Raw genomic sequence first — 23557 nt, 5'->3', positions numbered from 1 at the left:
TGCCAGTTTTTTCTCCAGATTAGCTTCAAGGCGGTTTACAGAATGCAAAACATTTCTGAGAACCATCAAGACTACATAGGGCTCCCCCCACCCCGGATGTCGCCAGGGGTTCCCTCCCCCCCCAAGGATACCTAAGAAGTAGCTGGCCTTCCCTGGAACACGAGAGGGAAGGCGCCGCCACCCACCTTGCTGACATGCTGGCAGAAGGCGGGCACGGCAATCATCTGGCTCAGGAAGTTGAGGTACGCGCCGACCAGCGCCATGAGGCTGCAGCGGTTGAACATGGGGAGGTTGTCTTCATTCAGGATGGCCGTATCCTGGAGGAGGAAGAAAGGAGCCAAAGGCGGTTAAAGAGAGAAGCTCCTTCAGGGGCTCCTTGGCTCAAGAGGGTCCCTGTCGCTGAGAAGCATCCTCCAGGCAGAAAAACGACCACGTTCTTCCCAACAGGGAAGGTGCAGAAATGACGTGGCATGGCTATTCTTCTCGAAGACAGGTCACAGCACCGTTTCACAGCCTGTCCCCTTGTGTATTTCGGGGGGGGAACACAGCTGGACTCTCAGTCTCTTGGTTTCCCGCCTCCTCCCCCACCCCAAAAGAACCCAAACCCCCCCTCCAATACCTGCAGGGCAATCGCCAGGCGGATGAGGTCGGTGACCACCTCTTCATTTGCTAACTCGATGGTGATCAGGACCAGCGACGTGTAGAGCAGCTCGAAATTCTTCTGCACATTGTCCTCCTCTTTGCAGCCCACGTAAACGTGCCGATAGAGCTGCTGGCCGTGCTGCAAAACGACGGGAGAAGACAGAGGAGACTAGAGAGGATCTATCAATACGAGGACTACCTGCTCAGCAGTCTCTGTCTTTCACCTCTTCAGAAGGTCTTGCTCTACGTTTATGCTCAGCTGCTAAGAGAAGCCTCTCTCTCAAGGTGGCAACTCCGCCCCACCCCTGACCTGAGCCATCCTCCTCTCCGGGAAGCCTCTGCAAAGAACATGGTCTGCAGGGCCTAAACTTTCTCCCGTTAAGAAGGCAGCAGAAAAGATCCCTGCTGGGGGAACTGGAAGAGTTGCCCAACAGGTGAGGGAAATTGGGCCGCCTAGAGGGACCCGCTCAGCAGAAGGTAGTGGCGTAGGTGGTTCCTGTGCCCGACAACCAGCCACCTCCTGATTTGCAACTTCATCGGTCTATGGATCAGCTCCAACAGCACTTCCGAGGGAGCGGGGCCCAGATCCTGACACCTCCAGGAGAGAAGGTCCCGGCCAGCAGGACTGCCCTCGGCCCAGACCAGGGCGGAGCCTCCGCCAGGCAGAGGGAGCCATTCTGGGCTAGCAGGGACCGAAGCCACAGCTCCCGGTGAGGGCAGGCTGGTCTCTCCTTCTCCGGACAGCCGGGCGAGGGGAGAACACAGCAGGGCCGACGGAGATACTTTTAAGGGGGGGGGGTGGAAAAACACGCCCGCAAAGGAAGCCGTGGCCGCTGCAGGTGCTTTGAGTGGCCGTGGCGCTGACCCTGCATTTACCTTCTTCATGAAGCTCACATCTTGCCGAGAAATCTTCTCTCTCTTGATCTTCAGACCAGACACATCAGGGATGATCCTAAAACCGAACACATGCATGCCTGTTCCTTAATAAAACCACTACGGTACACTGGGAGGGTCAGTGTATACACACCTTTCCTTCAGACTCTGTGTCCCTTTCCCGCCAGCCCCCAAACACCCGACTCCCACTCCAGGGGATCTTTCTGGACCAGCTTGAAGGGACATTCCAATCTGAACAGGGCCGAGGCCATGTCTCTCCTCCCCTGGCAGCGTCATGCTCAGAACGTGGTGGAGATTCCGGAGCTCCTCTGAAAAGCCACCTGACAGCTCCCACCACGGGATCAGGTTTCACCCCCCAGAACATCTTCCATGCCTCTGGATCAAGCCTCGCCTCGTTTTCCTTCCTCTGACCCCAGACTGCCTCCAGACCCCTGTTCGGGGATGCCCACAACCACCTCAAGACTAGGCTTCACAGCCTCCGTGGGGCCGGCTGGGAGGCTATGTCCTTCCTACCTTCCGACAAGACATCCACCTTGGTCGATCAACCTTCTTTTTTTAGCAAACATTACCTATCACAACCCTAATTTATGCTGAACAAAACTGTTTTTTCCCAATTAAGTGATTTTAAAAAGAGAGAGAGAGAGGATTCCATTTCCCCCTTTAACATCAACCGAAGGGGTCCAGGGCTGAGCCCGGCTCAGGACGGCATTCCTCCTACCTGATTCCTCGGAGCTTGGCTCGGTTGTCGTGCCGATCGATCAGATTGTGCAGGATTTCCAGGACCAGCTGCCGGAGCTCGCCGTCCTCCATGAGAGAAGAGGACAGCAGGGGGTCGAGAAACGAGGCCGAGAGGACGGTGGCGATACTCTTGGCGTTGTACCCTGATGTGACCTGCCGGTTGGTTCAAGGGGAAACGGGGGGGGGGGAGGTTTAGGCCAACGTCTCCTGCAAGAGCCAGACCAAAAGCACGTGGAGCAAACCATGAACATTTCCCCCTAACACTGAAGCTGGTGGGTCCAGACAGGAAGGAATCCAAGGGCTGGATTGCCTTGGCCTCCTAGGCGGCTGCACCCAGCCCAACTTGGTCCCCCCTCCAAAACTCCTGCGGAGGGTACTCTGGGAACTGTAGTCTTATGCATCTGGAAGGGACCCAGTGCCAGGAAGGTTCCTGGGTTATACAGAAGCACATCTTGTCCTTTGCATTGGTCTCCGTATCGGCTGCACAGGGCCTGGAACGTATCCTCCACGACCCACCTTCAAGTGGGGAACTAGTGGGCCACCTGGGGTCCCCATCTTGCCCCACAAGGTCCCCCAGATGGCCGCCACCCCCCCATCTTTCCGTGGCTTCTCAGCTGTTGTATGTCCCCCACCCTCTTGATGGCAGAAAGAGCTTTCAGCTTAAAAGGGGGGGGGGACTGCTGGCATTTTGGGTCCCACACAGCCTGGTGTGTGTTCCTTAGGAATTTCTCTGAAACTGAATGGACACCTCGGGCCAAAAGCTGTATCTCACCCACCCCTTGCCTATAAACCACATGCACCAGAGGGAAGGTGCATATCACGTGGAGCGAAAAGGGCCCCTGAAGAGAAGGGCAGGAGAAATGCTTTGGTTTCACCCCTTAGAGGCAGCACCCCCAAAAGAAAAAAAATCCTAAGTACTTCAAAAATGGACAGGCTGTCCTATCAAGAAAGGAAGTCTCAAGCTGGTTTCTCCCAATCCAGTGCCTACAACTCCCATCCTGCTTGTCACACAGACCAGGGAGGGCTGACCCTGACGGTCTGAACCACTGAAAAACAACCCCTCAGAGCCCCCCTCAACCCGAACCCAGACCAGGCCTACCATCAGCAAAGACCGGAGCAACATGATCTGAATCCTCCTGGTTCCCAAATCCCTGAGGGGAAAAAGCAAGAGGGACGGTGGTGAGAACAGAACCAGAGAAAAGGGGGTCCCTACCCGCTCCCTGGCCAAGACCTGCCAGGGAAGACCTGGCGGCTGCCCTGCCGTTAAGTCGGCTGCCCTCCGGGTGAGACAGGCAGCCCCCCAGGCCAGTGGCCCCACACAGCCCTTGGCCACCGGAAGCGGAAGGAAGCTCCTTGCTCGGTCGGGCTGCAAGGAATACAGGCCAAGCGCTCAGTGGGATCCTGGGAAGGATTGTCCGGGACAAAAACCTTTCCTATCTCCGTATGAAACCCTAAACTAGCCCGGCAGAGGGCTAAAGGATTTTGCAAGCTGCTGCTTCGGCTTTCTTGGGAGCAGACGTGGCCAGCGGCTGATCTAAGGGTGCTCCATTGTCACTATGTTTTGCACATGAACACTGGAGAGGCCTGTCTGCCTCTGACGTTGCAATCTCCCCCCCCCCCCGGTCTGCCTTCAGAGGGGGTCCAAAGATGGCCAAAGGCCGTGCTGGCAGCCAAGGAGTGGAGAGAACTCGGAGGACCTTTCTGCCTGCCTCCTGCGAGTGTGCCCACCGTTCCTATACAAAAAGCTCTTCCGGTTCCCTCAACAGAAGTAAACCTGGAAGACCAAACAGGAAATGGGCCTCACAGGGACACAGGAGCTGCCTTGCGTTATTAAGCCAGACACACCCCCTACACCCTGAGTCCAGCCTTGCCCACTCGAACTGGCAGCAGCGACTCTTGGGGGGCCCCAGGCAGGTGTTCCTCCTCCCTTAACGCCTCCCTTCAAGCTTTTTTCCTCTCCCCCTCCTTGAATGCTTAACTCCTTCAGAGTTCTGGCAACTCCTGGCCTGAGTAGTGGGAGGAGGGGGTGTTATCCTACAAGACGGGAGGGAGCCAACCGTGCTTCAGATCTCTGTAGATTTCCCACCCTCTAAAATAATGTGTGGGGGGGGGGAGGAGGGGGTGTTATCCTACAAGACGGGAGGGAGCCAACCGTGCTTCAGATCTCTGTAGATTTCCCACCCTCTAAAATAGAGTGTGTGTGTGTGTGTGTGTGTGCGTGTGCGTGTGCGTGTGTGTGTGTTATTTTATAGTTCCACAGCCGAAACTCATTAAGCCTGAGCTTTTCAGATAAGAATAAAGTCTGCGTTGTCAATATTTTTATACATCTTGAGGCTCTGTCTCCCGTTTGTATTTTTGCTAGCAGTGGAGAGGTCTCAGTTCCCTTGGCTTTGTCCCCCACCCTCTTAAACAACTCTGCCCCTTCGCCTTTGCTGCTTTGTAAGCTCCCTTCCAGAACACAAGTCTCTTCTTTCAAGGCCATCCAAAAGAAACTCCCCACCCCCCCTGCCCTTTAGCCTTCCTTCTGAACCGAACCCTAAAGCAACCTCATCCGTGTCTATCCACCCCCCCTCCAGTCACCTTCGTCCCCACCGTCTCCTCCTCTTGCCAGCCCTTTGCACTGCGAGCTCTTCTGGATGGAGACCTGTCGTTTTTGCGTTCGTAACTCTGTCAACCCCTAAGGGCACTTGGGCGAAGATAACTTTGGCCTTGCCAGAAATACTGATAATTAACATCAACAACTGCAAGAGCAGAAGCTCAGCCACCACCAAGGGATAAAAGGGAGGGAGAGACTCACCCAAGTTGGCTGGTGTCCAGAGTCTGAGACACGGCCCCGAAGACAGGGACCTTCCCCATAATGAACATCATGATCTCAGACCGCTGGTAATCGGGGAGGTTGCTGCCAAAGAAGCCTACACAAGAGAGAGAGAGAGAGGAAAAGAATGGAGTCACCCAGACAGGTCCATCTGTCCGTCACACAAAGACTGGGCATTCGCGGGTGACCCTGAGCCCACCTGGTTCAGCCTGGCTCCCTCTCACAACTCCTAAAATACCAGCCGGTTTCTCCCATGAAATCTGTGCCATCGGTCTCGTTAAGGAAAATGGCCCCAACTTTATCAGCCACGCTCCTGGTGGGTGAAATGGCAGACAAGCTCCCCTTCCTTGCTGTTTCTCCCTGGCTTCTCCTTTGGTGTGACGTTTCAGGCTTGCCTTGAGCTACAGGTCCCTGTAACACCTGGCCACCAAACTCTGGCTTCTCTGGTCTGATTAATGAGCAAAGTAGGATCAGATGTTGGGTTTTCATTTTGATCCACTGTCATTAAGTCAGGGTTTCTGCCTTCAGCTCTGGTGGGGACGATGGCTTAAGAGTCAAAAGCAAGTGCCTGGCTGGGGGGGGCAGGCAGGGAGGGAGGGGTGAAGGAGAAGCGCCTCGCCTCCTGGTTTCAGGTGATTCAGTGGGAGGGAGGCGAGCTAAGGAGGGAAAACATGTGGGGATACCTTGTCTATAGGGGTCTTTGGGAGGAGACCAGGGTTCAAGACTGAGAGCAGGGGACGCCTGGAGTTCTAGGTTCACCTAAACCATGAGGCTTGTGGGATGGACAGAAAGAAAGTTGATGGAGGAGGAGGAAAAGGTGCTTGACAAAGACCCCACGCACGGCCAGGAACGTGGAGTTTGGCTGACCACCCAAAGTGCACCCGCCGACTCACCGATGGTTTGAATGATGGCATTCTGGACGATCTTCTCGTCGTTCTCCTTGGAGCGGGCGGCCTGGCTGGCGCCGCCCTCGGGGTCGCTCCCGTGGCCCAATTCCAGATCCACGCTCAGGCTCAGGTGCTTCAGCAGAGTGTTGAACACCTCCAGAACCGTTGGGCCTTCACAAAAGGGGGCAAACTGACTTTACTTTCTTCACCCACATTTATACCCCACCCGTCTAGTGCCGAGGGACTCCTCTGGGCTGTTCGAAGCAAGACCACAACGGGCCATCTCTACTCATGAAGCATAAACAGGGAGATCCAAAAAAAGCATTAAACCCCAAATGTCCAAAGTTGGGTGGCAAATCAAAACAAATGGTGCCATCAGGACCTGAAGATGCCCGCCGACCCACCCACGAACATTTCTGGGACGAGGAGTCTTCACTGGGTCAAAAGCCAGAAGCACCGGCAAATCTGAAACGGAGGCTTCCACGGAGCCCAAAACCTTGCCTGGAGGCCTCCATGGGGGGGGGGGGAGTGGCACAGGGCACCTGTCCACACCAAGGCCCCTCCTTCCCACCTCTCTGGGGAGGGAGGCTTCGGCGGCTCCTACGTGGACCGAGTCCTCACGTACGTGGCAGGGAGTCCCCAGCCGAGCTGGGCCCAGGGCACCAGGCTGCCTACGCGGCTGCAGCTCTTCCGCTTGTAGAGGAACATGCTCTGGGCAAAGAGGAGAACGTCGGCCCAATCTGCACGCGGAGCCTTGGCACATCACAGAGGATGCTGAGGTTGGTGGGGGACACGTGGGTCAACTGTGGAAGTGCCGGCCAATGCCACTGGCGCAAGAGTCTACAGGCAAACACCCAGAAAGGGTTGGGCTCTCCTCCCTCACCCCTGGCTAGGTCAGCTATGGGTGATAGGAACCCAGCAACATCGGGGGGGGGGGGACTACAGGCTCCCTGGCCCTGATGTCCCCGGAAGAGGATGAGCAGTATGAATAGTACAGAAAGGACCACCTCACTGCCACGCGGTAGAATGGAGCAAGCATTGTTGCCTCCGGCTACTAAGAGATCTCTAACGCTGGAACTACAATACCAGTAAAAGGGTCTGGACCACACAGCCTGTTGGCCCCTGTGCCCTGGTGAGCCACTAAGGAATGGGACAGGGGGGTCTGTATCGGCTGAACCACCCAAGACAAAGGGGTCCCATTCACACAGGCATCGTCCGCAGGGGAAGACGTCTGTCCCAGCCACAAAAGAGAAGTGATGGGGAGGTATGGCCAAAAGCAGAACTCCAGGGCCGAAGGGAGGGAGCCGCTTCAGTGGGCCCAGAGGCTGGGCAGGAACACAGGCGGAGGGACAGGAAGACGCACGCATGCACAGGGTTCCTGGAGAAGTCTTCCTTTCCAGACATGCCTGGCCCTATTTTACAAGAATGTCTGACTAAGTTAATGGCCTTTTTGGTTTCCTCTGCCTAAAAAAATCCCTTGCACATGTGTGTGTGTTTTGTGCCATTCGACCGATTCCAGCAGAGGGTAACTCTGGTGGCATTTCCAAGTTCTCGGAGTATTTTTGCCCTAACTGCCCCCAGGCCACTTTCCACGGCCAAGCAGAGACTTGAACTGAGGTCTCTCCAGGTCCGGTGCACGATCTACGTCCCCCCCCCCCGTTGGCTCTCCCTGACCATCCCACTTTTTTGTTTATCTCCTAAAAGTTCAGAGTGCCCTTGGTATGGACCTCAAAAGAACCATCTGTCTGGCTCGGGACTAATTCCACTCACATATTAATGGAAGACCCCGTCTCTTTAATCAGAGCTTAGATGGCAAAAAAGGCACAAGGTCAAACCTTCCCCACCTATCCAAGAAAGACCCTGACTGAAGATCAAGAGTCACATCAGGAACAAAGCCTTCCCTCCCCAGTCAAGTCTCTGGAGAGCGACTATCCTGATCATTAAGCCCAGGACAGGCAGGGCTTCAAAGACCCTGCAATGTTAGGAATCTTGTCCCTCCAAGAATCCTCACTGACACATCGCAACCTTGTTCGGCACTTGTTTAACAATCCCAAGCCAAGGACTGCCATATTTTCCCTTTAAACCCTAGTGGCCTTTGCTCCAGAGGTCCACTAGCCACCTGAAATTGATTTTTCTTGCCTTTTCTTTTATATCGTTCCTTGGGCTCTGGAGAGAGCCAGCATTCCGAAACACAGAGATCCAAGGGCCTGAGATGGCCTTTTCCTTTGACTTCGTCCCAACTTTGTGGTGTTTGCTGACTGGGCCTCTTTCCGACCGTCTGAGACTGACTGGCACACGGCGTGCCTTCCTCTTGGCAACTCAAGAACGGAAGCGGTGAAAAGCCAAAGTGCTCACTAAATTGGAATTCTCCCTGGGATTTCTGCCAGGTCTCCTCTCCTTCACATTCTCCCCTCATTGCAACAGATGCAAAGCAGCAGCCTTGTCTAGAGCTGCTCTGTCCAACCTCTGGCAGGAGATGAACAAGGAGTTCCTGACACCTGAGGGCTTCTTCCTTCGCTCCACCTCACCTTTGCTCACACCGGTTGGTGACCTTTTCCCATTCCCTTTTCCCACCCTTGTCACCTTAAATCCATCCCAAAACCTCAAACAGAATCACCAAGGAAGATCAATCTCCCTTTTGCCGCTTCCCTGTTACTCTTATTCAGTTGGTCAGACAGAAACGCTAAATGAGAAGCTATACATAAGTGCACACAGGTCAGACTCTGGAGCAAAAAAGGGCCATTTGTTACCACCCGGAAATCCCTGTAAAAACCAACCAGCAGCGGGCGCATCAACAGGCCAGCGATTCCATCACATCCCAATTTCACATTCCTAAGTAGGCAAGCTAGAGAAAATTTCTGTTTTAGAGTTGGTCTCACATTTTAAAAGCCCGATAAAGAGAGCTCACAGCAACCATCAGCATGGAATTCCTGCCTTGCAGCCAGCACTGTTAGCAATGTTCCCTTAAAAAGGTGTGGCTGTACTTACCATTTTGGTATCGAGCACCCCAGTCTTCTTCCCTCTTGGCCGTGATCTGACATAACACATGGTCACGAAAGGGCTTTTCCCAAGACTCCGTGGCCTTGTCCCCAGATTTATCCAACCATCTGCCTCCACTCTCCTTCCTTTCCAGGCATGGCATGTCCCTCTTCCTTTAAGATCTCACTGAACTCCCTGATGCTGGTCGTCTTCTTATTTTGGAAATCCAACTTTCTGCCAGGGCTCATCTCGAGGCCTGAGCTCACCACAGCCTGCATTTTATGTCTGCTGCCATCATCAGTCACCGGTCCTTCCAGACTCTGAGCACTGCTTCAAGAATTCTTGCCCAAGGAGCAAATGGCCTCCTCCTAAAAACCTGCTGCCTCATCACACCTTTGTTTATTCGAGCTCCTTCCTGTCACAGCCCAGTGACAGGCGCAAAGGAGCTGCAGTTCAAAACAGAGACTCTAGGCTCAGAATAGAGCCGGTGCTCTCCACCTGGAGCTAAAATAAAGTACTGGGACAGAAGGCAACTCACATTGACACGACCTATTCGCATGTTCCCCAAACCACAGAGTCGCGTTGCTCCCAAGCCCTCCGGTTCCAGAAGAATAAACGAGACTCACCGATGGATCCTTTAGCAGCAATGGCCACGGCCTCTAGAAGGACCTGGATGATGCCGGCGCGAACGCGGGGAGAGTCTCGCTTACAGCTGTCCAGGTGCCCCAGGATTTCCTGGATCACATGATGGGAATACTGGGCCTGGAAGCAGAAGGGGACACAGCCTTTTGGTGCTTTGCAATTCAAGTAGTGGCTTCATAACTGAGCCTCCCTGCCTTGGGGCTAGAGATGTAAAATTTCTAACACAAAAATGGATATTTTGGGAGATTTTACATCTCTAGAGAGAACTTAAATGCATAAAGTCTCAGGAATCTTTCCTTAAGGTCTTCATGTTATACAGTTTGAATACCATGTCATATACATATTATTTATCATTGTAAAAGAACATATTCTACACTCCATATTTTTTCCAATTTTTCTGGGGGAAAAAAACAAAAAGGGCTTTGGAAAAAATGGGGGGGCTGGGTCCCCCCCCCAATTTTTCTGTGGTTTTTTTCTTCCAGGCCTTCCTCTCTCTACTTTATGGCTCATTGTTAAGTCATCACAAACTGCTAACACTCAGCACGCATTCACACAGCACCAGGTAGGTGCTTCTGTTCTGCCAAGTGGATTTACAAGCGGCCCTCCGAGGAAGGAAACAGAGCTGGAAGAAAGAACATCATGAAGTGAGGATGGCCGTTCACAGTACATGACGCTTGGCGGGGGAGCAGGAAAAGGTGGTGTGGGTTCAAGGAAGAGAACCAAAAGAAATGGAAGGCGCTGTCTTCTTAAAACGGTGATAAAACCTTGTATGACAAACCACGGGCCCCATTATCAGGGAAAAAGAAAAATTCCTTTCTGAGAGATACAGCGAGAAATGACTGTGTTTTGCTTTAGGAAAACTGCTTGGTGAAATTTCAGATTCTAGGTATGACTGAAAGTTAATTTATTTAAAATTAACTTTCAGCCATTAATAGAAATAGGTCACGAAAAATCTAGAACAACGGTCCACTTGAGGCATTAATACATCCAAAAACTGTAAGCAAGCGCAAGCCAAATGGGAAGCCTGACCCAATGGCAAAGAATTCAGCCAGAAACAGAAGACCTTGAGGAGAGGGAGAAGGACCCTCAAAACTAACTTAAGAGTCCTCTGTGGACCCATGGCATCATCCGCTGTCCAAGCAAACTGGACAGAACTGAACGGTGTATGGCCCAGAGAAGCTAAGGATGAATCCCCCTAGCAGCAACAGGAAAAATGGAGAGACCATTTCAGGTCATTTCTTTTCCTTCGGCTTTACAACCCCGCATGACGGGGACATTCTGATGTCAGGGCCACTAAACCCCCTTGGTCGGATTACAGAGCAAGTGGAAAGTAAACTTACCTGGATGGAGTACATGATGATTTTGAAGCAATGGACAGCAAACTCATTGGGGTCCCACAGTTTGTGATGGTCCAGATGTCTGTTAGAACAAACCATCATTGTTATTTATTAAACCTCAAATGGTTATATGTAATCTCAACGCTTAATTGTGAAAGGCTGCCCAAAGCAAGCTGCTAGGGCAAGGACCTTTTGGTTTTTTTTTGAAAAATAAATCCTGGCAAATGTTAAAAGACCGCCCCTCCCCATTTCTAAAGACCGAGCAAGCACAGGAGACTGTTCATCTCCCCTCCCCACAGCATCAACGGAAAACTCAAGGGTTCCATGGCTTTGGAATCCCCGGGATGGTGGGCAGAGGGACAGCACACATGTTCTGAAAACTCCAGCCCTCTTGTTTTTCATCTCCCTTGCTCCTTCCCAAAATGGGGTTGCAACTGGCACAAAACCGTAAATAGCTGCTACAAGATGACACGGGCTGGAATCTTGGGCATCAGGATCTTTGGTGTAGAAGTCAGAAATGTTTTAATTTCTGAAAAATTGCTGATGTCATCAGCCTTATGCAATGCAAAGAATACTAACAGGATTTCAGCCATGGGCTTTTAAAGGTGCTTCTTGCAGTCTTTTTCACACTGTGCAGAAATACAGAAGAGGTCTCTATTATGACAGTTATGAGCAGAGACTGATTGTATAGCCTTCTTTTCCAAAATAATTGTAGGCAGTGATCATGAAAGGACTAAAGCCCTATACACGCTTCTAGAACATGAACAGATCTTCAGATGAAAAAAACAGGTACCCCTCTTGGGAGCTTTTAAAGGAAAAAGGGATAAAATAAATAAATGTACTTACCATCTTTCAAAAATGCATGCAATTTACAGCATTCTACTAATCTAGGAAAGGGGACGGCTCAAGAACCAGAACCAATCCACCCTTTGACCCATATGTGCACAAGCTCACGGGACCCCTACGACCCCCAAACGTGGAAAAAGATTTCCTCATCTCCTTTTGAGAAAAGGGTCTTAGGCCAGAGGGACCCGCAGAGTCTTTGAAATGACTGGTGATACGTTCAGACTCCAGACCAGCCTTCCCTGGGTAATCGATCTCAAAAGCCAAGACTTGCTTTTTCCAAAACACCCAGAACTGCTAATTAGAAAGACCTGGATGCATCTGAGTATCTGCCACAAGAGGACTAGAGTGGAAAATATGAAGAGCTTCTGCAAACGCACCCATGGAAACCAAGGGGAAGATCGCCTGGCATTAAGTCAAGCAGAAACAGCAAGCTTGGGAGAAGTCTCCAGGCCGTTAGCACCTTTGCCAAGGATTTAAACATGTTGGCAGCCGCACTCCTGCTCTCCTCGCCCTATACGTAGGTTGCCCTTTGCCTCCGTGGATTTCCCACCATCCTCTCCTCCTGTCCTCTCCAAAAACAGTCTACTCTTGAGAAAAGGGTTGCTGCTACATGCCTTCTCTCCTGGCTTCGAAAAGCATGGAAGCCCTTGGCTTTCCCAGCACCTCTTCTCTAATCCGCTGGGTAGCTGTAAGGGATCCTGAGGAGCAACCAGATTCTCTGGCTAGGCCTGTCGCCCATGGGGATCGTTGCTCTGAGCACCCGCGGACCCACAGGAGTCCTGGCTCTGAAGTATCAGAGCTGACAAGGACCTGGAAACGTGCTGGAAGCAAGGCATGTTCTCTGTGGAGATGTATTCCTTCTGTGTCCTCCCTTCCTTCTAGGAAACTCAGGCAGCAAACAACCATATCTCCTTTTCCTTGACATTAAGGGAGGCGAGGGAGAGGGGAGCGTTTGGCTTTCAAGATAATTGGGACTAGAACGTTGATGATCCCTTCATATTGGCCATGCTAGCTGGGGATTCTGGAGGGCCACCGCCTCCTCAGCCTTGCCGTACAGCTGAGCTGGGCTGTTTGTTCGAAGCTCAGATTCGCCTTGCAGTGGCAAGGGAAGGCTCCTCCCTGCGGCACAAGCCGTTAATCCAGACACCTGCCTTCTGTCATTTAGAATGAACACATATTTTGGGCTGTTTTCCAGCTAGCAGGTACAGGTGATTTAAAAGCAGGATGGAATTGCTCCCCCCCCCCCCGGTGCCAAATCTGGAAGGTTTCAAAGACTCGCTACTTACGCAAAGACCGGTCTGACAGCATGATTCATGTTCCCGTAGGTAGCACGACCGAGCAGCTCCCTGAAGCAGTTCTCCGCTAGCACGGCCGGATTTTCCTCTTTGTCGCCTCCTGTCGGGGAGGAAGGCAGCCCAATTCGGCTGGAACAGAACATATACAGTACAGAACTTGGATGGGACTGCCAGGTGGAAATCCTACCCCTGTGGCTTCACAGCCAACCGTTAACCTCCAGCAGGAAACCTCCTCCCCTCCGAGTTGCAACTCTTTGGCTCCCAGGTTAGAAGTGAGACAACAGGGTTGTGGGGAGAGGGAAGGAAGGGCCGAGGTCTGCTGGGGGACAAACACACCTGTCCACATCTTCTAGCTTCTGCATGTTAAAAAGCAATGAGGGAACAATCTTGTCCATGTGCTGAGGCTCCCAGATGGTGGCTCGGAGCTCATCGTTCACTGTTTTGCGAACCACCCCCTGGATGCCCCGGATGCCAGCAATCCGGATCCTGACAGGAAAAGCAATGACATTATTTTTAAAAAAGAGAGAGAGGGGAAATGGCTGGGGAACAGACATCCTGGAAATGTCCTCCACCCACAAGCAGCTGAGCTGACAAATCTCAGGGGGAAAAATGCCTTCCACACAGACTCTGGTTGGATGAAGCTACAGGAGAACGATCCAGGTTGCGCGCAGAGGTACGAGGAGCTGCGCCGCCACCCCGGCTTTCTCCACGCCTCTGAACCAGCTGTTCCTCCACTTCATTTGCAAGCACTGAATTCGCTGGCCTGTGGATCTGTGGCCAAATATTCGTCAAGGAAGACTCCTGGCCTGGTCATCACACGTGACCTCAACAGCCAGGTGGTTTAGGAAACGGCTCTCCCAGAAAGCACTCCCACCCGACCCCAGGTATTCTGCCACTTACTCATTCCTTATCTCTGGGTCGCTATGGCAGGAGTGACACATGGCACTGAAGCGAGACACGAAGAAGTCATAGCGGCGGTGATAGGAAGGCGTATCCTCCTCGATGTTCGCAAACTTAACGAACTGAAGCAGAGGAGGGACAAAGGAGCAGGACCACAGTCAGCTTCAGAGCAAGCAAATGATCTGATCTGCTTAATACCGCCCAGTCCCAAAATGCAGTATTTCCCAACCATGCTTAAAATCTCCCCCCCCCCCAAAAAAAAACCCATAAGAAAACAGAAAGCATTTTACAGTTTCTAAAGAACACAACAGAGGTGGAACGGAACACGGAATGACTCCTCTGTGGTCCCTGCTGACATTTTAAAAAAGAATTCTTGGCAAGTTTTCTTCTCTGCATTTGGCTCTTGGGCGGAACCGTTGAGACGTGAGGCTTCCCAAGAGGAGAGTCTTCCCTAAAGGTCCTACCCAGAGGCAGATAAAAGCCATGGCAGCAAAGAGGGCAGGCGCCAGGTTTCACCTTACAAATGCAAGCCCATGAAATGGGCTCTTTGTATATCGAGGATTTGCCAGGTTGGGGCGGGAGGCAGAGTCCTGGTGATCTACTTGCCTACTGCTATATAAGCCCACCCCAGTTGTGAGGTCTTCTCCAGAGAACTTTCTACGGATACTTCGCCTTTAGAGGATAGATGGGTAATGAGCAGAAAAAAAACCTTTCCTGCAACTGCATCCTTAATTGTGGCACATCCTTCAGAAATGTCCACCAGGCACCTTCGGTACAAAATTTCATGTTCTTGGTGTTCGAATAAGCAATGAAGTTGGACTTTACTGTTGTCTTAAAACATTACTACTAACTGGTTGTTTTTATTCTCTTAGCATTTTAAAAACATTTAGATGTTTTACAGACCTGGCATATTGGCTTTGTTGCATTTTAAATGATATTTTGTTCAATGTATTCTCAAAAGCTATTTTGTTCCATTATGGTTTTTTTCAGTAGCTGCCTTGGAAATCTCTTTGAAATGAAAAGTCAGGATACAAATGTTTTTAAACAGAACCCAAGGGAGGCCTGAGCATCTCTGACGCAACAACACGAGAGCTGAACCAACCTGGGCTCCCCACAAGCTGTATTATTCTCAGACCTGCCCCACCACCTGCTTGGCTCCTGTAGAGCTCCTGTGCTCTTAAGCCCTGCTCAGTCTCAAACGCTCGGCTCCATATGAGATGCTCACAGACCGACCAGAGCAATCCAGAGCTGCCTAATGCAGCCTTTGGGAAACATGGAAGCTGGGTCCTGTTACTGGGAAACTGTATCACAGGTAGCAGCGTGACAGGTAGGCTGCAAAAGTCAGGGCTCATTTCAAATGCAGCAGGGACAAGGAAGTAAAGACAACAGGTTTCCATACGAGCCTGCCCGTCCTCTAAGATCAGGCCAGGAGGCTCTTCTGAAGGGGCCGTCCCTGAAAGAGGTGAGGGGGGTGGCCTGTTGAAATAGGGCCTTCTCGGCGGTTGCCCCCCAACTTTGGAACGCCCTCCCTATTGAGAGCTACCTGGCTCCGACACTTTTGGCTTTTCAGCACCAGGCAAGGACCTTTCTGTTTAGCCAGCATTTTAATTAAATAGTATCCTTTAGCTGGCCGTATGAGCAGCAGGATTTATTAATATTAATGTTTTAATATAGGATATTATAATCTTGCCTATTTTAATAGTTTTAATGTTTTTAAAGTTTTAATATTGTTGCATGTCGCTGAGAGACCACTGATAATGGCGTGGTTAAAAATAATTGTAAGTAAGTAAGTAAGTAAGTAAGTAAGTAAGTAAGTAAGTAAGTAAGTAAGTAAGTAAGTAAGTAAGTAAGTAAGTAAGTAAGTAAGTAAGTAAGTAAGGAAAGAAAGAAAGAAAGAAAGAAAGAAAGAAAGAAAGAAAGAAAGAAAGAAGTTTCGCTCAGCAAATTATGTCTATTTAAAGACAGGCAGGGGTCTGCAGAGAAAGGCACAGAATCAAGTTTCTAGGCCTTGCAGTAGGTAGCACAGGAACATACAAAACGCAGGGGGAGGGTAACGATGCCCCCCTCCTTTGCAGAGGTTCCTGGAACCCCTTATCAGGGATATGGGGGGGGGACCCAGACTCCTCTGCATGTGGGAGACCCCAGTGGAAGGAGGGGCCCCAAGAGAGTTCACTCACCGAGTTGGTCCCCAAGACCTGAAGCCGAGGCTCTCCAGACTCCAACAGCTTAGCGACCATGTGGAGAAAGCTCTCCACAAAGGGCTTGATGCTCTGGGAATGGCAGGCCATTAAGAGCTGGTCCAGGGCCTCCATCGCAATGAAGACGTGCCTGAGAGCAGAGAGGAGATGCCTTTGCAAAACGAGACTCTTCCACCTCCGTCCACAAAGCACACGAGTCCCCAAACCCTACTGGCGGCCGGCGGGCGGGCGGGCACAGCGGCATCTGCGTTCATGGCCCGCAGCTTGGCAACCACCTCTTTCCCCTTGGCAAACACTACCACCCACCCACGCTGGTTGCTGACTTGGGTCGCTGTTCTGATCAGCCAGCGGAGGGGAGGCAAGTTGTTTCCTGCCAGAAGCCAATGTGAAAAACGACTGATGCAGCCAGAGGGAAAGTAAGCGGCCACATTTGAAGGAGGCAAGACAAGTATTGGGCATCTCACCCATCACGGTGCCTGACAACATCCCGGCTCAGCCTCTCTGCTAAATAGGCACCAATCCGATCCAGCTTCTCTGGGGCAGAGACGGCATAGAAGGTCAGCTTCTCCATATCTGCTTTGACAAGGCCATCCTAAGGGGAGTTGCAGAAGAAAATGATTTTGTTACAAAGGCAATCTATAGTTTTTTTTAATAAATGCAAATAAAACAAGGACCCCCTGTACATGCAGGATCTGTAGTATCTGTAGGTTCACTTATCCACTGTCTGAAAAATATTAAAAATAATAAAACTGCCAAAAATATGTGTTTCAATAACGTAGTTATCAGAACTGGACTGAAGAAAGAGACAGAGACCACGCCATGTATAGCGTTCACTATTATCCACAGGTTTTCAGCTTTCGCTGGGGGCTTGGGACCAACACCCTCCCCCCCCGCCCCAGATATAGAAATCCTACTGGGCAAGAAATGCCATTTCAGCAGTCCTGCTCTCAGTCTCTCTTTTCTCTCATTTTCGGGGACAGAGGGGATACCACAATGAAGGGGAGGTCAAGTCCGGCCATCAGCCAAATTGGTGTGCCTTTTATTTCAGTAACCTGACCAAAACTGGTATTTTGCCATCCTGGACAGAAGCTGAAGAAGACAAAAGGACGAGGTCAAGGCTACTGCCATGGTCATCACCTGCCTAAGATTTCTGGGAAATAACATGTGTTGGTGGTAATAATAAATGACAGGCAAGTACAGTTCTGTTCAAGTTCCTAAACTTCGGAGGTTTGCCCCATAGTCTTAAAGGGCTACCCAACTGCTCCTGGGCTTAAATGATATTGTAGAAGAGGCGCTGGGTTTCCAAGTAAGGAGGACTAAAATTCAACCTTTCAAAAAATTCCAGGGGCAGGGCTTGGGAGAAAGACCTGTGCCACTCCTCTTTCAGGATGTTGGACACATGACTCCTTCAGAGCCCAGGACACGTGGGCAGCTACATTCCACACAGCATTAACAACTGCAGTTGAAGCCCCGGGAGGCATGAGTGTGCCGTGTGTGCAACCATTGAATGGTTGCTGGGATAATTTATTTATTTATTTATTTATTTGATTTATATCCCGCCCATCTGGTATATTTATACCACTCTGAGCGGCTAACAACAAAAAATATACAATTATAATAAAGTAAAACCTAAACATTGGTTATTAACAAAGCATACCAATGCAAGTGCCCTCAACAGAAACACCCCCCCTCCAAGGGAAAGCCCAGTGGATTTCCTGCAGCCAGCCACACTCTGCATGCATCCACGGGTTGCAGCATGGACAGAAGCCGTCAGGATCAACGGGCGCTTCTGTGGCTGCTCCTTGACTCTGAAACAGTCTGCTCAGTGGGTTGATTATTTCCTGTCCTTCAGCAGGCCTGTGCCTTCTACGTGCAGCAAAGTTTTGGAGACTCTGGAAGAAGGATGAAAGCTGATTTTCATTTACTGCAGTTCGGAAGGCTGTCAATTTCTTAGTGCTCTGAGAAAGTTTTGTTGAAACGGGAAATGCCAAGTTTAAGGACAGTACACATTTTATATAAATCATCATCATAGGCATCCTTCAGTCTCGAGAGACTATGGTATCGTGCTCTGTATGGAGGACTTGGAACAGCGTCTAGTGTGGCTGAGGAGGCCAATTCAAGAGTGACAATCCCTTCCACACTTAGGACAAATACAATCTGTACCCCCGTCTAGCTCCCTGATTTTGCTGCTTTCATGACTGCCTCTTTGTCTCAGCCTGCTGGGCGAGGGTCTCTTCAAATTGGGAGAGGCCGTGATGCACCGCATGCCGCCAGGCTGAACACTCCAATGTCAGGGTTTCCCATCTGTTGAGATCCATTTCCAAGGCCTTCAGATCCCGCTTGCAGATATCCTTGTATCGCAGCTGCGGTCTCCCTTTGGGGTGCTTTCCCTGCACTAGTTCTCCATACAGGAGATCCTTTGGAATCCGACCATCAGCCATTCTCACAACATGCCCGAGCCAGCGTAGGCGTCGCTGTTTCAGTAGTGTATACATGCTAGAAATTCGAGCTTGATCTAGGACTACTCTATTTGGAACTTTGTCTTGCCAGGTGATACCAGAAATACGTCAGAGGCAGCGCATATGGAACGTGTTCAGCTTTCTCTCCTGCCGTGCATGAAGGGTCCAGGACTCACTGCAGTACAGGAGTATGCTCAGGACACAGGCTCTATAGACCTGGATCTTGGTGTATGCTGTCAGCTTCTTATTGAGCCATACTCTCTTTGTGAGTCTAGAGAACATGGTGGCTGCTTTGCCAATGCATTTATCCAACTCGACATCTAGAGAGAGGGTGTCAGAGATGGTTGAGCCGAGGTACACAAAGTCATGAACAACCTCCAATTCTTGTGTGGAGATGGTAATAGAAGGAGGTGAGTCCACGCCCTGGCCCATGACTTGTGTTTTCTTCAGGCTGATTGTTAGTCCAAAAACTTTAGGTACAGTAGATATTTAGATACAGTACAATATATTAGAATGTACCATGTATATGATGTGTGTGCATATACTTATGCACACCCGAGTCACAATTTGGAGGTGCAAAGCCAACATTTACCATTACAAACAACTCCAGAGATGCATGTAAGGGCACAAATCGCTGCTTACCTTGGGATCTTCGGGGAAGATGTTATCCACCAGCCGCTTGTAACGAGGGCGCAAGGCAGCACAACAGCAACAGACTCCTGCAAACACAACCACAATGAAAGCAGGCTTCTTGAGAGTTAGGGGCTTTACTTAATAAACAACCCCCCACTAACGGAATGCTAGTAATATCCATTAATTCCAGTTTGTGGCATATATATCTATTTTTGTTAGGAAGTTACTCAAATATGTGGTAAGCTCAAGGATTTTAATCACAATTTTGAGGGTGGAAATAAAAGAAGGAAGAACTAAATATACAGTTATTGGTGCAAATATGTGGAAATTCAGGGACTAGATTTCTCTCCAGGTGTTCCAGACCCTGGATTCCTGATCACAGCAATATGGAGAACAAAGTGCAGCTTTAAATACATTTCAGATCAAGAAAGGCAGACTTTTAACATGCTTAGAAATGTGCTTCCAAAGGGAGAATGTGATGAAGATTCACATCCACGGATACCTAAGCCCATGTTTACAAATGTAGCTCCTGCTTTAGGAAAAAAAAGCCATGATGCACACACACACACACACACACACACACACACAGAGAGAGAGAGAGAGAGAGAGTGGTTATTTGAATAAACAGCACTGTAAATCAAACTACTGCAAGGATATCTGCAGGAATGTGAGGTCAGCAAGCATTTTTTAAAAAACTGCATACTGATTGCCTTTTAATAATGGAAGTCATTAATAACTCATTGCTTTTAGCTTTAAATATTATCTATTAATGCTGTTAACCACTGTTATATACTCATTGTTTTCAACTTCAAATATTGTCTTTCAATGCTGTAAGCCACCTTTTCAAGGAGAAAGGAGGGGCAAAAATATTTTAAATAAACAACAAATAAATAAATAATTCTAAAGATGTTAACCTTAAAGTGCATGCTACGCTCCCTTTCCTTTGCACATTCCTACCTTGTGGTTTAAACAAAACCAGGTTTCCAATAGTCCCGTTTCTAAGAGTTCTAGACAAGAGACAGTACGTAGCAGAAGCATCAAGATGCTCTATCAAACACAGAAAGCATCTAGTCTACCAACCAAAAAAACACCAAGGTCAATGGTATATGGGAGCACACAGCAACTAGTCCACACAGTTAAGAGCACGCATATACCTGGAGAGTATGTGTCTGGAGAAACATGAAGAAGGAAACAGGCAAAAGAGGCTGAAATTACACGTGAAGTAAAATGCACAAGACCGTTCATCCATGTGAAAATTGTAAAAAAAGATTCACGTCAACATTTCTTTAAAAGGCACATGATTTTCTTCTAATGCTTTCCAGGAATAACAAGTTTCTTTTCTTTTCCTTTTTCAATTTAGCCATATAAAGTGAAAGCGTTAATTAAGCTTTAATTCCTAAGAGTTCCTGCCCAGCCTCTCTGGGGGAAGTTGTACTCTACTCTCTCGTGAACATAAAAATGAGGAGGTGGGAGTGGGGAGGAGAAGGCCAGAAGAAGCCACCTACCAAAACACACACATACGCCAGGCTCCCATTCAGGATTGTAATCATAGGATTCCTCCTGCTCAGTAACTGGAACAGCCACGTACGTCTTCATCCTGCTCTTCCCAGCTCCACGCAGCTCTCTACCGTTCTGCAGCGATCTCTCCTGGCCACCTTCCTGTCTCTTCGCAACCCAAGCTTAGCAACGCCTAATTCCATGCAGGCAACAAACGCTCACCTATCTGCCTGTGACATCAACACCGAGGCACCCGACACACACGAGAACACCACATATCCAGTTCCCTGCACAAAGACGTGTCCTTGGAAAGAAAGGAGGCCCCGCGGCCCCACGTGGGGGGTCCTTCGGACGTGCAGGTAACTCCGTCTTGGCAATCAGATGCAGACCAGAGAAACAAGGTGTTCTAAATGAAAACATCTACAGATGCATAGCTTAAAATATTTACAGCTAAATGAGAATAAAGGAAAAAAACTGCAACTAGCTCACAGCTGGTCTTTGAATTGCTTAAAGAGAAATTTCTTATCTGACTTCTAAATGAAGGTCAGATATTTTTCAGCTCCTTAAAAAATTTGCATACTAACTTTTAAGGGAAAACTCTCCAGGTGTGATGTGCTGCGAAGCTGGAACTGAGTTACAGTGACCCGAGTGAGACATCCAAGGGAAGTGAGATATTTAAAGAGTAGTTTTACCAGTTCTACTCCCCCTGTGAGTTGCCACACCTGAGTAGGGATCCCAACCAAGCCTCCTGAGTCCTGGTCCATCACTTTATCCACTGCATCACATTGGGTATCCATTCTCAAATCATAATGTGCACATTACCAAAACTTTTGGTATCACCTTATGCTGTTGGCCAGACTAGAAGAAAATGCTGCATTACATGTGACAGCAAAAGCTAGTGGTGGCAACTTCAAAGCAACCATCATCAGAGACGGGCATTTTGATGAACGAAAGTGACTTGAACAGCAAGGCTGCAGAAGCACTGCAGAGGTCACCACGGGACAGCCCGATGGCCCCTCTTTTCCTCCTCCACGTGCTTCTCACCATCTGCAGAGTATATACATCTTGCAGTACTCTGAGGTCACAGAGGACTCAAGAAATATGGACAGCCCCATTGGCAGAGCACGGGTATATACGTTTAGTCAATCTACTAGGATGACTGCTAGTCCTGGCAGAGATCAGGACTGAACACTCCGAGGGTATGAATTATTCACTGTGCTGAATCGAAGTTTTCGGTAAAGTAAACCATCTGTGCAAGTTCGCCTCAAATGACCTTCAAACTCCATTGCGGCCACACACACTTGAGCCTTCCAAACTTGTGCTAATGTTGCATTTACCGGCTATTCAATGTCATGCCACTCTCTGTTACACGAAAATATCTCCCTCACTTCCAAGCAGGAGGTGATGCGCAGTCAGCCCTGCTGGCACTTGGAAATGGCACTTACGAGAGGAGAGCTTTCTGCACGATGGCCGACGGAAGGAAAGGCTACGGGACTCGCCCAAAAGAATGGCTTTGTGCGTGACAGAGACCAAATATTTCCGAAACACTCAAACAGAAACAATTTTCACATTTCTAAGGAGTCTGTGTATTTGAAAAACAAAAACAGGCTGCCACTCACTTCAAGTGGGATTCTCTCTTTGAAAGCGAGGAACTGTTTCTGACTAGCTTGGAGACTCAGAAATGTTTCTAAACTTGGGGAACTAATGATTCAGGGTGGGGTGGGCAACCACGGCCATATATTCTGGCATGGGGGGCCAGGAGCAAGAATTCTTGCTACTTTAGTCCTCCTGGCCAGGAAGTTTCCCAATGGGCATTCAATTTCTATACACATTTAATCATAACAGACACATATAAGGATTGTGCATGACCTTGAACAACTGCTCTAAAATTGTACAACCTCCATCAAACTTTTATTTAACTGTGGATATGTGTGTCTTGATTGGTTTCTTTATTACGATGTCCCTTGGTTCTAAAAGAATTAGCCACATTTTAATAAAAAAGCATCTACTGTATTTTTCGGCTAGCATTCTCATATTTTAAGCCAACCAGTTTATGCTTGGTCAGGAATTGCAGTGGCTCACTACGAAATATTCACAAAGCAGCCAGAGATTCAAACCCAGTCTCCACAAATAACGCTTTGCTGCTGGTGGTAGGATTCAAGACAGGAGCTGATGTCAAACCTCTACCACGAGCCTGGTTGAAAAGGCTTGCAATCATCCTAGTGCCTCAAGACCTGAAGTCAGGGCTCCCTCTCCCGAGACGTATTGTGCTTTACCACAACTGGCCCCTATTTTTACAGAAAAGATTTCTTCCCAATGTCTGGATCTTCTCTTGTCCATCCAAGTACCTGATTTTTTCCCACCCCACACGATCGACAGCTTGAGGTACTTACTGCCAGGCATCGTTGAGGTACGATATGGCCTCTACTTTCCACCATGTGATAAACTGCAGGAAAAAAGAAAGATGTCCTGTTAAAACTGAGTGCGCACATTATCATTTTCAAATGTTTTGGCAATTCTTTCCTGTTGGATATGCAGTAAAGAAATGAGATTCCAGGAAAGGTAGAGCAGTAGAGCCTTCCAGTCACCATCTGGGTTTGCAGGTTCTACATGACGCTTTTGATACAACGCCAAGAGTTTAATGGCTTTAGTACTGGCTCACTGCAAACCATGTTCACTGCAAACTATGCCCACAGCGATCTGCGCATGCAGAGATCAGGAACCTTCAAAAGGCACCTCACCTCACCCTAAAGATCTAGAGTTTAACTGATGAATTACTCTTGCTTTTAAACACA

General features: G+C 49.4%; 1 protein-coding gene across 5 annotated transcripts in view; it reads right to left on the bottom strand.

Annotated features, from left to right (window-relative positions):
* LOC110090980 (protein EFR3 homolog A) overlaps positions 1-23557 on the bottom strand; it is a 44807-nt gene that overhangs the window by 16164 nt on the left and 5086 nt on the right. For 2 of the 5 annotated variants that reach the window (XM_072999620.2, XM_078392088.1), the window contains 16 exons: positions 23111-23208; positions 19275-19351; positions 16638-16765; positions 16153-16303; positions 13976-14097; positions 13412-13561; positions 13067-13204; positions 10938-11016; positions 9582-9717; positions 5983-6147; positions 5072-5186; positions 3374-3425; positions 2255-2427; positions 1519-1594; positions 620-781; positions 186-317 (listed from right to left, as the gene is read on the bottom strand). In XM_072999620.2, the coding sequence (XP_072855721.2) occupies positions 186-317; positions 620-781; positions 1519-1594; positions 2255-2427; positions 3374-3425; positions 5072-5186; positions 5983-6147; positions 9582-9717; positions 10938-11016; positions 13067-13204; positions 13412-13561; positions 13976-14097; positions 16153-16303; positions 16638-16765; positions 19275-19351; positions 23111-23165 (1911 nt within the window). In that variant the 5' untranslated portion in view covers positions 23166-23208. Of the gene's footprint in view, positions 1-185; positions 318-619; positions 782-1518; positions 1595-2254; positions 2428-3373; positions 3426-5071; positions 5187-5982; positions 6148-9581; positions 9718-10937; positions 11017-13066; positions 13205-13411; positions 13562-13975; positions 14098-16152; positions 16304-16637; positions 16766-19274; positions 19352-23110; positions 23213-23557 lie in introns of all 5 variants that reach the window. The other 3 variants (XM_020814900.3, XM_020814901.3, XM_072999619.2) reach the window with 2 other exon arrangements.

This window comes from Pogona vitticeps, chromosome 4 (assembly GCF_051106095.1).
Source record: "Pogona vitticeps strain Pit_001003342236 chromosome 4, PviZW2.1, whole genome shotgun sequence".
NCBI classification, from domain to species: domain Eukaryota; kingdom Metazoa; phylum Chordata; class Lepidosauria; order Squamata; family Agamidae; genus Pogona; species Pogona vitticeps.
The sequence above is the reverse complement of the archived record's forward strand: the minus strand, read 5'-3'. Positions and strand labels throughout refer to the sequence as shown.